At 39.1% G+C, this 12,105-nt stretch overlaps 1 protein-coding gene across 1 annotated transcript in view; it reads right to left on the minus strand.

Moving 5' to 3' along the window:
* LOC136035780 (myosin heavy chain, non-muscle-like) overlaps positions 1 to 12,105 on the minus strand; it is a 116,392-nt gene that overhangs the window by 68,603 nt on the left and 35,684 nt on the right. The window contains exon 3 of the mRNA XM_065717753.1: positions 3,318 to 3,508. Coding sequence (XP_065573825.1) covers positions 3,318 to 3,508 — 191 coding nt within the window. The remainder of the gene's footprint in view (positions 1 to 3,317; positions 3,509 to 12,105) is intronic.

The following is a 12,105-nucleotide window of genomic DNA, read 5'->3' on the forward strand; positions in this document are numbered from 1 at the left end:
TCTGCTTTCGCGTTGCTCTGGTAGTTCCTCGGCACGCTTTCTGTTCTTTCTTTCTCTATCAGCCTCAAGCCTGTTTCCTTGCTGTTCTTTTGATTCCTCGGCATGCTTTCTTTTCTGACTTTCTCTATCAGCAGCAAGTTTTTTGGCATAGACTCTTTGAGCATCTTCATCAGCTTTTGCCATTGTAAGTTCATCAGTCATTTTAAACTTAAACATTAATAGATTTCTACGTGAACATATATGTCTTAAATATCTTTAATGACGTCACCGTCATAGCAAAAATGACGACAACTAACTTCATGACGTCAGTCGACACAGAAACATGACGTCACCTGATCCACAGACAGACAACTTATTTTTATATGCATAGATTAAGTGTAGCTTTATCCATCAAAAGTTACGAGCCTAAGAAAAGTTCCCTGATTCTTGAAAAAAGAGGGAACCATCCCATAAAATTCAAGTGATTTTCATACCATCAGATCAGATCAATTACCTTATCAGAGAATCCTACTGTATAGATTTCCAGCTCCTATCTGCAAAAATGTGGAATTTTGTATTTTTTAGCCAGAAGAAAAAACGAACAAAGGTGTTTCATTATTTGTTTTTTAAGTGCTCATTTGAACGGACACTAATAGTTATAGTACCCTTTGTAAGTGACCAAAAAATGGGAGGGCAATAAGGCCCCCTCATCCGCTCCTTTTTTCCCAAAACAGTCTGATCAAAATTTCAAGATAGCCATTTTGTTCATCGTAGCTGAACGGCCCAATAACTATACCTATGGATATAAAACAAACCCGTCAAAGCCCCAGGCAAAAGGTCATTAAGCTATAAAATTTGTCCATTGTTTAGGCATAGTATTTGTTATTGGGATGCATGCATATATTTTCGGGTGGGAGCAATGAGAAATTTTCTACTGTTTTTTTCCAAGGGGTAATTTTCCATGGATAGAGAAGTTTACAGGGAGTGAATGTGTTAGAGGGAATTATACACTGCTGGAATTTGCCAAAATTCTTATACAAAATTCTTTGATATGTCTTGCTTTCTCTTATCCGTTTCAATTTTACGCGCGGAGTGGTTGAAAGTAATTGTCTGCCGTAAATTTTCAAAGAGATTGAATTATCAAGAGGATATTTTCATAGGGAGGGGGTATTTCCGTGCGCGTGGGGCCAGATTTCCTGGAATTATTTAAAAAACAGTCATAAATTAAGAGCAACATTTAAACTGAAAGTAAGAAGTAACATTAAAACTTAAAACGAACAAAAATTATTATGTATATGCAGGGGGTTACCCCCTCCTCAACACCTCGTTCTTTAAGCTAAAGTTTGAATTTTTCCCAACACTTTAAGAATTACTTCTGAAACTCAAGGGACATTCAATAAGGCGCTTTTTTGAAAGTAATACGATGTTTAGCGAAAAGAGTGAGGTGTTGAGGAGGTGGCAACCACCTACATATACGTAATAATTTCTGTTCGGTTCCTTATTTTCATTTGAATAAACTTTTTTTTTATATTAGAATCTAGTGAAGACAAATTGTCAAGCAATACAAAAACGACTAGTGTCTTTGAGTCCCATACCTGTGAAAATTACCTAAAAAAAGACGTAGAGATTGTCAATACCAATAAACTAATTATTAATCTTGAATTTCTTTATGATTGCTTATCTTGTCTTTCCAGCACCAGAAAAGTAATGAAGATAATTTATTCTTGAAATCCAGAGTTCAATCAATCAATCAGTTTATTTACTCAATAAACTTACCACAAAAACAATTTAACATAGACTCCCCTGTGAGGCTCTATAACCAGAGAAAAAAAGAGGGAAGAACACAAAAATGAAACAAATAGTAAAAAAAAAGAAGATATTTTCAATATAATGCATTTCAACCTTTCGAAGACTCAACTCATGCACATACAACACACACACACACACATAATTAAAAACTCACAACAATACACACAACACACACAAAACAAAAACACACAACAATAATTAAAAGTCTCAAACAAAAAGAGATTTTAAGATACTCAAGCAAAGGGCGATAATTAGCCACATTATTTCGTTGTCCGCCTTTACATAAAACAATTACTCTAAATCGCTTAAGAGAATTGAGAAAAGTCCCGTTTTTAATAAGAAGATTTATAATCTCCGTCAATGGCGAAATAATTGAAGGAAGAATGGACTCAGCTACCATAGTCGGAATGCAGTCAGGGTCAGATGACGAAGAACCTTTCAAGCTATTTACAATCCTGGCCACTTTAAAATCAGAAGCAGTATACAACACAATCAATTTGAGGCAAGGCAAACCAAGATAAGATTTGTAATCTGGTTGTGACTGTGAAAACCTAACTGAAGACGCGGTAGTTTTTCAATGTTGGCAAAATATTATGTACATGGTTCTTGAACAGATGGAACACCCTCAACAACTACATCACCAACTGCAAGATTTGGAGGGATAGAAGGAGCTGGAAAAGAACCTTACAGGACAGAATTGATCTCTTGCCGGGTTTTTTGAACATCTTTCTCACAATCCAAGAACCTTTTGGAATAATACAGGAATTTGGCCTTCCGGCACAAGGAGTTGAAAAGATTCCTGTAGAGTTTGAATTGCTGAAGACGTGCAGAATCAAAGATGGCTTTGCTGACTTAAAAGCTTTCCAAAGAGAGTTTTTTCTTCTCCAACTCTTTAGAAGGCCAAGGGTCATCCATGAGCTAAGAAGAATAGACCTTTTTAATCTTGAAGTAAAGGGGGACAGAGCACGTACGTCAAAAATAGACTCTTTCACTGACTCGTAAAAGGAATTAAACTTTGAAAAAAAAATCATTATTCTAACCAAATTTTCCATGTCTTCTCAGCTAAATGGAATCTGAGGCGGATCAATTCAGTCAGAACAAACCTAAGAGAAGCTGAAGCAGATGCTGGAGTATTTCTACACAACGTTTTTTCATGGCTAAAGCTGGAAAGTACAGGAAAATAGTCTGAAATATCACTCACTACAACAGGATTGCAAACCGAATTAAGAGATGAAACAATATTATCAATTAAACACGCTGACGTATCAGTTAAACGTGTCGAAAAGGGAACCTTTTTGGGACCACTCATATTTCTAGTTATGATTACAAATATTGATCAGGAATTCTCCCAAAGGTGGAAGTATGTGGATAAGTTGTCGATTAAGGTCAATTACTGCTCTCTAGCAGTATTTTGGCATAGTCCCGGCTCGGTGTCATCTTAGCATATCAATTCTTTAAAGTAAAGTTATGCTTTCAGGAAAAAGAGCTAGAGGAGAATTTTGAATAAATAAATAGCTGAAAATACTTACCCTGTAGTCAATACATTTCGGACAGTCACAATACAAGTTATAATCCACGTCGCATAGTCCAGCTCTTGAACAGCATGGGCACCACCCATCTGGATCACACTGAGCAACTGTCATATTGTCAGATAAAAGATATAATGTCCCTGAATCGTCGTATCCACACTTACGGTCAGATCTCCAGAGTGAATACTTATCTAAAAAGTAAAAAAGAAAACAATGGCGCTTAGAAAATAAGCTTGGCCTACACACCTTCTCCACCTGGCAAAAGATAAAAGAATATCTTAGCGTTTAAAATCATAATAACTCCTTATCTTGTAAGCATAAAACCAACATAAAACTTCCAGGCGTAAAAAAAATCACCATCAATAAATAAATGAAATCCAAAACAAACAACAAATTAGAATAAATAACCAATTCAAACTCGAGACGAGTATAAATCACCTGAATAGGGCTGACAACTGTTATGCCTCCAATAAAATAGCATAATTTTGTAAGAATCCTGGGGGAGAGGGGAGGTAAATTTGGAGCCAATTTTTTCAAATCAAATGAGAATGACAGAGGAAACTGCAATTGAGCTTTATAGTAACAAAAGTGACAAAATAGAAAACTAACAGCCACTAAGATTGCTTAGATTAGACAGGCTTATCATAGTTTTGATAAAATTTTCGGAGAAACTAATTCTCAACTGAAAAGAGGGGGGAACTGGGGTTTTTTCTAAATAAAATGAGAATGAAAGTGGAAACAGAAAAATAAGCCACATAGTAACAAAACCGACAAAGCTATAATAAAAAAATCTAACCCTTCATTAAGAATGTTTGGATTATGCAGGTTTGTTAAGCATTCCTCAAAACATGCCCTGTTAGTTTCAAATTCATACACTAAACTGTTCCTAAGATAATGTTAAGCCCTTTAGAAAGCCTACAGACAGACGGCGAGTTGTGATTAAGTTCATTTTCACTTTCCAATAAAATTCCTTGAATGTTTCATTATCATACCCTTACACATAGTTGTAATAGTAGTTACAGTAGTGGTATTGGTGTAACAAGGAGTAGTATTGATAGTAATATCGGTAATGCTGGAAGCGGCAGTAGTATTTAAGTGTTGCAATGATAAGTAGTTGCAATAGAACTTCCTCAATTCCTCAAAAAGGAATTGGATTAGCAGGAGTACTAATAGTCAATGTAGCAGCACTGATCCTAATGTTACCAGTAGCATATTGCCTTTTGGTCAGTTTATCTTCCCCTTTTAACATTCTCTAAAAGTTGCCACTTAATAACCAAATTCAATTCTTGAGATACGCTCATTTAACAATATACAAGCACAGCGTCCTTTGATGGAAATTTCTCCTCAACGTTGTAAATGAAGCAGTGTGGTAGCAGTAGTAGTAGTGATAGCTGTAATAGCAGTGGCATGTGCATTAGTAGTGGCAGCAGAAGAAATTTGTCTTTTTGATCATCTCCCTTATTATTTCCTGTAAGTTCCAAATTAATATACCCAGTCGTTCCTGAGGTACGCCCTTTTGAGAATCTGTATACACAATGTCTTTTGATTTAGTTCAACACTCCCCTCATCATTCTCTGAAAGACTCACCTGAATACTCTTCGTCTTTTTGGAAAGTGAAGTTCAAAAATACATACCTTTCTCGATAACATATACTATATGAAGACAATAAACAAACTGCCTAGCTTACAGCCTTTTCCCTGAGGACTGTGGGGTGGTTCAAATCATCCAATACATAGTTACAGTATCTTGCGACAATGCTGAACAAAATAGTTCTCTTAAAATTTCGATCAGCCGTGTTTTGGAGAATGACAGGTTTGTGACGGAGGGGTTGATTGCAATCAATTCACTTTTGACTCTTAAGAGCACTATAACTCAGGACTTCCAATCCCATGTGCCCTATCTGATTTGAGTTTTACATAGCCACCCATTCCACCTAAACCTTATATGTCCTGGGGCATAACTTACAACCCTTGTTCCTTATCTTTGGGGGTTGTGTCAACCCTGATGGCATTGTTGTATGCTCTTTATGGATATTACACGGATGCGTCTTGGGAAAACAGGTTGTCTGAGAGCAGAGAGTGGGGCTACTCATCCTGCTTCATTTTTGACTAAAAGAAAATAGAACTTTAAATTTTCAATCGATTTAGGCTTCTTTAAAGTTTACACAGCCATCCCATCCAAAACAACTTTGAATGCCCTGAAATTTATCTTACAACCCTTGCCCCCAGACTCTAGAGGATTATGCCAACCCCAAAGGCCTTGTTATGTGATTTTTGGATTGTTTTTGAACAAACAACTATCTCAAAATTCCCATTGGACGTATTTTGTGGAAATAGAACTGAAGGGAGGAAGTTATCCTCGGATCAATTTGACTCATAAGAAAGGGCACTAGAGTTTCTGAGTTCCAAACTAATGAGTCCTCTTTCCTAAGCTCATACGACCCTCCTTTTTATAAGAGCCTTATATGCCTTTGGGGCATGACTTACAGCCCTTCCCCTCATGACTGTGGGTGGGAGTTGTCATCCTCATACAAATTTACTAAACCTTTCGACTACCCTTAACAAAATGACTATCTCAGAATTTTGATTGGAAGTGTTTGGAAAATGATGGGCATGGGGGAGGGGGGGAATGGTTGCTCTCCGATCACTCCCAAAATCTAAAAATGGGACTAGAACTTTCAATTTTAATTTTCAATCGAATGAGCCCATTTCAAAGTTACTACTACTTGTTTACAAAGTTCAACAAAATAAATAAAACAAAAATAAATAAAAAAATACATTTTGCCCCCATCGCTCTTTCCTGTGGCAGCGCTATTGCCCTATCTATGGTGCTGGTGAAACTTATCTATGCTAAATTTATAATGAACTCATTAATTCGATTTGTTTTTATTTTTGTTCGCCAAATCATATTTGGAAACCTAATAGGATTTCTGATAATAGTAAAGGTTTTTATGTGGGATGTTTTTCAGATACGTCTTCGGAGAAGGGTGGGGGGGGGAGTTGTAATTCGTGGTAGGACTTGAAAAATAATCCGAAAATAAAAAGCAAAGTTTTTTCAACTGAAAATAAGGAGTAGCATTAAAACTAGCAAGGAACAAAAATTATTTCTTATAAGAGGTGGGCTGCCCCCATCTCTATCTCTCAATCATTACAGTAAAGTGTTTTGTGCTTGAAATAAGGTTCTTGTTCCAACTCAAAGGATTTTGCGTTTCAGTATTCGTTCTTAAAACTTTTTAGAAAGCTAAACTTTTAGTAGAAAGAGCGAGGTGTAGAGACGAGTAAAGCCTCCTTTAATCTACAGATTATTTTCTGTTTGTCTTAAGTTTTAAAATTGTCCCTAACTCTCAGTTTAAATTTTCACCGGCTAATAGCTTTCAAATGGTATAGTTAGAGATTTAATATATGCATTTAGAATCCGTGGCTGTTAATGGGATAAAGTTATTGCACTACTTTGAGGTTGTTTTCATATTGATTTGTACCCTTTAATAGACAATTTTACAGTTAAGTTAAATTGAGTGATATTCTCCAATCCCTAGAATAGGTTTTTCTTTTCGGACATCCTCACCAGCGCCATCTTTTTTCTTAAGTTGATCGGGGCGCCATCTATAAAGACATTTTTTCCCATATCATTAAGGTGCTGATTTCTACTGGGAGCAAGCAGAAGAGGGGAAGGAACCCCCCGCAAGCGCCGTACTGTACCCGCTGGTATTCAGTTACCCGAAAATTGCGGGGAAAAGGTGAGGGGGTACTTACGCTTCCCTTGTTCCTGGGTGATTTCAGTAGGCGTTCATTCAGCGCTCGACGCGTGAAGGTGTATTGTGTGCGAAAGAAAATAAAACGTTCAAGATTCTGGACTACTTTCAGCTCTCGAGCAGTGAAGTTCGTTGGTATGACACAAGAGACTATTTACGAATATATATACGCGCCTGTCCTGAATTTCGCTCAGACAAGTTTGCGATATGCCGATATTTCCCGTGACGCGGTGGTTGCTACGGGAAGTAAATTTTACGGAAAAGACATTCTGTACGCTGCGCATTGCAAACTGAACGATATTTTGCGGCAACTTGGAGATGAATATGTAATGAAGGACCGCCGAGCTGGTTTGCAGAGTGATGTTTTCATGGGTGATTTATACGATGCTATCAAGAATGCAGAAAACTCAGCCAATTTCACCTATAGATTTACTATCTGGAAAATTGGCGAAGTGCCTAGAATACCGCAAGATGTGCTGACTTCTCTTTCAATTAGAGTTAACGAGTGCACAGAGAAAATAGAGGGACTAATCGATCAGTGTAAGATCTACCTTCCGTCAGGCCCTACTGTCTGGCCCCCGCTACCGAAACCAGAAAGACTTGAGAATCCTGTAGTGATAGCGAATGTGCCGGCGGAAAGCCTTGAATCATGTGCCAAACAGAAGGAATTTATCGAAAAGAACGGTGGAAAAGGACATATTCGCCGGATCACTCAACGAAAAGGTGGGTTAGTTGCCTTTCTCGATACGGCGGATTCAGCTCAAATCCTCGCAGACATGTTGAAAGAAAAGGTCCGTGATGTCAAGGTTTCTTACCGGAAACCAAAGTTTTTAGCGGTGGCAAGATTCGTTCCTCCGGCAACCACAGAGGAAGAAATTATTGCTGCGAACTCCGAAGTTACGGAAGTCCACCGGTTCGGCACCTCTGGCACAGTGAAACTTGTATTTAAAGACTCGTTCGCGCGAGATCAGACAATTAAACGCGGAATATTTGTAGACTACACCCACTTCCGGGTTGAGGCCTATAAAGAGCTCCCCAAGAGATGTTTTAACTGTCAATCTTTCGAGCACCTCTCTAGTGCCTGCAGCAACGCTCCGAAGTGCTCTAAGTGCGCCGGTGCCCACGTCGCATCACGGACGTCCCCATGCACGTCCACCACAGTTAAATGTGCTCTATGCCCAGAAGGCCACAACACCCACCCCTCATACAGCATGAGATGCCCACTAGTTAGAAATGCTATGAAAAAGCCTACTACAACGAAATGACTTCTCTCTCCATCATTTGCCGAAATATCTATGGGCACAATTCAGTCAAACTAGACTACGTTAAAGAACTATGCCGTCAATTTAATGTTGTGTGCTTACAAGAACATTTACTCACCTCCGAAAATTTTGGTCTTTTCGAACAGTTGAATCAAAAAACTGTGTTCATGCATGAAGCAAAAAGGTCCTCAGTCCGCGGTCGACCTAGTGGGGGCACTGCTATCATAACGGACAGTTCGCTTGAATGTCAAAAGCTGGAATCGTGTGAGTTCTTCCTCGCTGTAGATTTTCCTGGCCCCGGGGGTTTTGTTCTGATCACGGTTTATCTACCAACAAACCTAAACACCCTCTCTTCCGAAAAACGGTTCTCGGAAGCTTGTGGCCGCCTCTCGCGCTTACTTATTAGGCTGGGCAATCGAAGAGTGCTAGTCTGCGGTGACTTTCAGTGCGACTTAACGAACCCATCAAATAAGCTCTCCGAAATCTTCTTCTCAGTAATCCCAGCTGGGTATGATCTCTGTGAAAAGACTGACGCATATACGTACATCCATAATTCCGGTTCAACGACAAACATTGACCATGTGCTATGTAACTTCTCTCTAGGTGCTCCAGTCACCGTGGACTCTGAGCACACAGTAAGTGATCACCTTGGCTTGTGCTTTAAGGCTAACTTCTTCCCGTGTAGGCCGAATAAGCCCCAAATTTATGCTACCAAGACTGAGTGGAATAAAATAAACGCCGACCAGTATAAACAGACATGTGATGAGATTCTCGGAAAGATAAAAGTTCCCTTTCAGCTCTTGATGCATGGCTCGAGTGATTTGGTAGCACTAGACATTTATTGTACTGAGATTATACATGCAATGAAAACGGCTGAGCAGGCTTCTGTACCCACTCGCCGTTTTAAACCTGGAATCAGCAAGCCTGGCTGGAGTCGCTCTCCTAAAGTAAGGCAAGCCAAAGCTCGTGCTAAGTTTTGGCTGAGATTATGGCGCGATTGCGAGAGGCCTAGGTCAGGTGTAGTGTTTGAGCAGTTCCGCAACACGAAAAAAACTTATAATAAGTCTGTAAGTGATCTTAAAGCTGCCGAAGCCGAACTTGCTTCCCAAGAAGCAGCAAATAATCCTGTATCTATGTGGAAGTCTTTTAGACAGTCTAAACCAGTGACAAACCCTGCTAGTAACATACCTGAGGAGCAGTGGGTAAAACACTATAGTGAAGTTTTTGGGATCAAACATGCCCAACTAACAACCGAAAGTGATAGCGAGCTCTCACGAGCTTTTGCGTCCCTCTTGAGCCAACGGAACTATTTTACCGTCTCAATAGGCGAAGTGCTCCAGGTTATTAAGCAGCTGAGAAAGGGCAAGGCTCCCGGGCACGACGGAATTGTGACTGAACACCTCCGCTGTAGCTCACCTCTGCTCATTGAGCACTTGACGCTGCTATATCAAATGTGCCTTGATTCTGGTGCAGTCCCTAAGTCGTTTGCCCTAGGTATTGTGTCTAACGTCTTGAAGAAGGGAAAAAATCGTAACCTCTGCTCTAGCTATAGGCCTATAACAGTTTCTAGTACATTAAGCAAAGTGTTAGAGAGACTTCTGTTACCTGAGCTGTTACGCAAGTGTAAAATTGACAATCGACAATTCGGGTTCCGTCGCCACCTCGGTTGTGCATTTGCACATCGCCTCCTTACGCGTATAGTATCGAAAGCTCAGAATCAATCACGGACTCTTTTAATTTGTGCAGTAGATGTGTCCGCGGCGTTTGATTCGGTAATTCATTCAAAGTTAATTTTGAACCTGCTGCACCAAGGTGTGAACCCACATGTAGCGGCCGTCCTATGGCACTGGTATTCGAGTAGCCTTATCCGTGTTAAGTTGAGTAGTGAATTCCTGTCGAAACCGATTAAGCTTCACCGGGGACTGCGTCAAGGGTCGGTTTTAAGCCCTGTACTCTTCAATTCACTAACCTCGTCGGTAACAAAAAAGATTAACGGTGGTTTTAACACTGAATGTATGGATGTGAGCCTACTGTGCTACGCCGACGACATATTACTGGTGAGCACATCGCTTTGTAACCTTCAAGCTAATATCGATCTCCTAGGTCGAGGTTATACTAATATTGGTCTGGTTATTAACCCTGCTAAAACAGAATTTCTTGTATTTGAACCCCCGCGTGCGCCGTCTGAAGTTGCCCGTCGCGAGGCTACCCGTGTTACCGTTGCAGGGCAAGTAGTACTTCCAAGCCGCAAGTTGAAGTACCTAGGTATCACATATGGAAGCGACCTCAGAAGCTCGCGTGCTCTTTTTGTTGACCAGGTTCTGTCGGGTTTTCGGTCTGGGTATGCTAAACTTGCAGCTCTGAAGTTTAAATTTAATAAGCATATTCTTGCTAGGTTGTATCGTGCCGTCGCTCTTCCCTTTGCTCACTACATCTCACCCGTTTGGCATTGGCTATCGAATTCGGATATGTTGCGAATCCGTTCAGGCTTTTGCAAATATTTAAAGTTTCTGCTTGGTCTGCCACTTTACCTCCGTAACACTGGTCTGCTAGAAAAGTATCATATACCTGATCCTGTTGAGTTCATGCCGAATTTTGAAAAACAAGCTCTCGTGAAACACAGGGCACTATTATTTGATTTCCCAGCGACTTTTTTGCTTGATAGTTGAAGTGTGATTTGTTTGTATTTAGTGATTATTATGTTCGGTTGATTTGTTTTCGTCTTTAATTTCTCTTTTCTTTTGTTTTGCTCCGCTTCTTCATGCTTCTTTTTTATAAGCGGGTTTGTAATAAATTATTTATTTATATCCTAATTGTGTTTTTGGAATATCGATTAACATTTGGCAGTCTTTCTTTAGTTACATTTTGTAACTGTTCTTTGTAATAAAAGAGCAAACAATACAATTTTGGAAAAACATGTTTCTAATATAAATATTTTAGGTATTCGTCACATAGTTTCCATTTAAAACCTTTGAGGTCCAAAATGTTTTCATTTAAATTTCTTCCTTTTCAAGTACCCTATTTCATAAATATTCTTAAATGATATACGGAAACTTGAGCCATTTAATCACTGTTACTGAACGTAAAATTTTAGCAACGGAATTAAAATGAGTAATTGCGATTACTCATGAGTAATTATAGATGAGTAATTATATGAGTATAAATGAGTCAAGTGAGTCAATTACTTGAGTAATTGCACATTTAATCACTGTTACTGACCGTAAAATTTTACCGCAACGGAATTAAAATGAACAATTTTTTCCAAATAGAAGAGATTGAAATTTGGGTAATATCGGGGCAAGCGTATTCTATAAACTTCAGAAGAATAATCTTATCACATCATTACTTCATGACTGAGGAAGGAGTATCTCGGTATGTTGGTGATAGAAAAGATTCTAAAAGTTAGCCCCTCCACAAAAAGTGCTTCCCAGAAAACAGGCCCCGTCGAAAATACCCCCCTCCTTTCTCTACAAAAGAAAACAGCAAACTGTAAAAGAAACTTTAAAACGTTTCATAACGGTCCAATTATTTTCTACTTGCTAATACTTTCCGAGAAAGCAGTTATTTCTGGTTTAAGCAGTTATTATGACAGTAAAGAGCAACAAAAACCCCCAAAATAAGCAGAGTTTATTCCATAGAGGAGAGGAGCTGCCCTTTCTTCATCCACCCCATCTCCTCATGGTTGCAGAAACTTTGGAGGGTGCTCATTACATCAAAAACTAAGATTTCTAGCCCTTTTTTATAAGTTGAAAGGGATTGTAGACTAGCTAATCTT

The sequence above is a fragment of the Artemia franciscana genome, chromosome 14 (genome assembly GCF_032884065.1).
Source record: "Artemia franciscana chromosome 14, ASM3288406v1, whole genome shotgun sequence".
NCBI classification, from domain to species: domain Eukaryota; kingdom Metazoa; phylum Arthropoda; class Branchiopoda; order Anostraca; family Artemiidae; genus Artemia; species Artemia franciscana.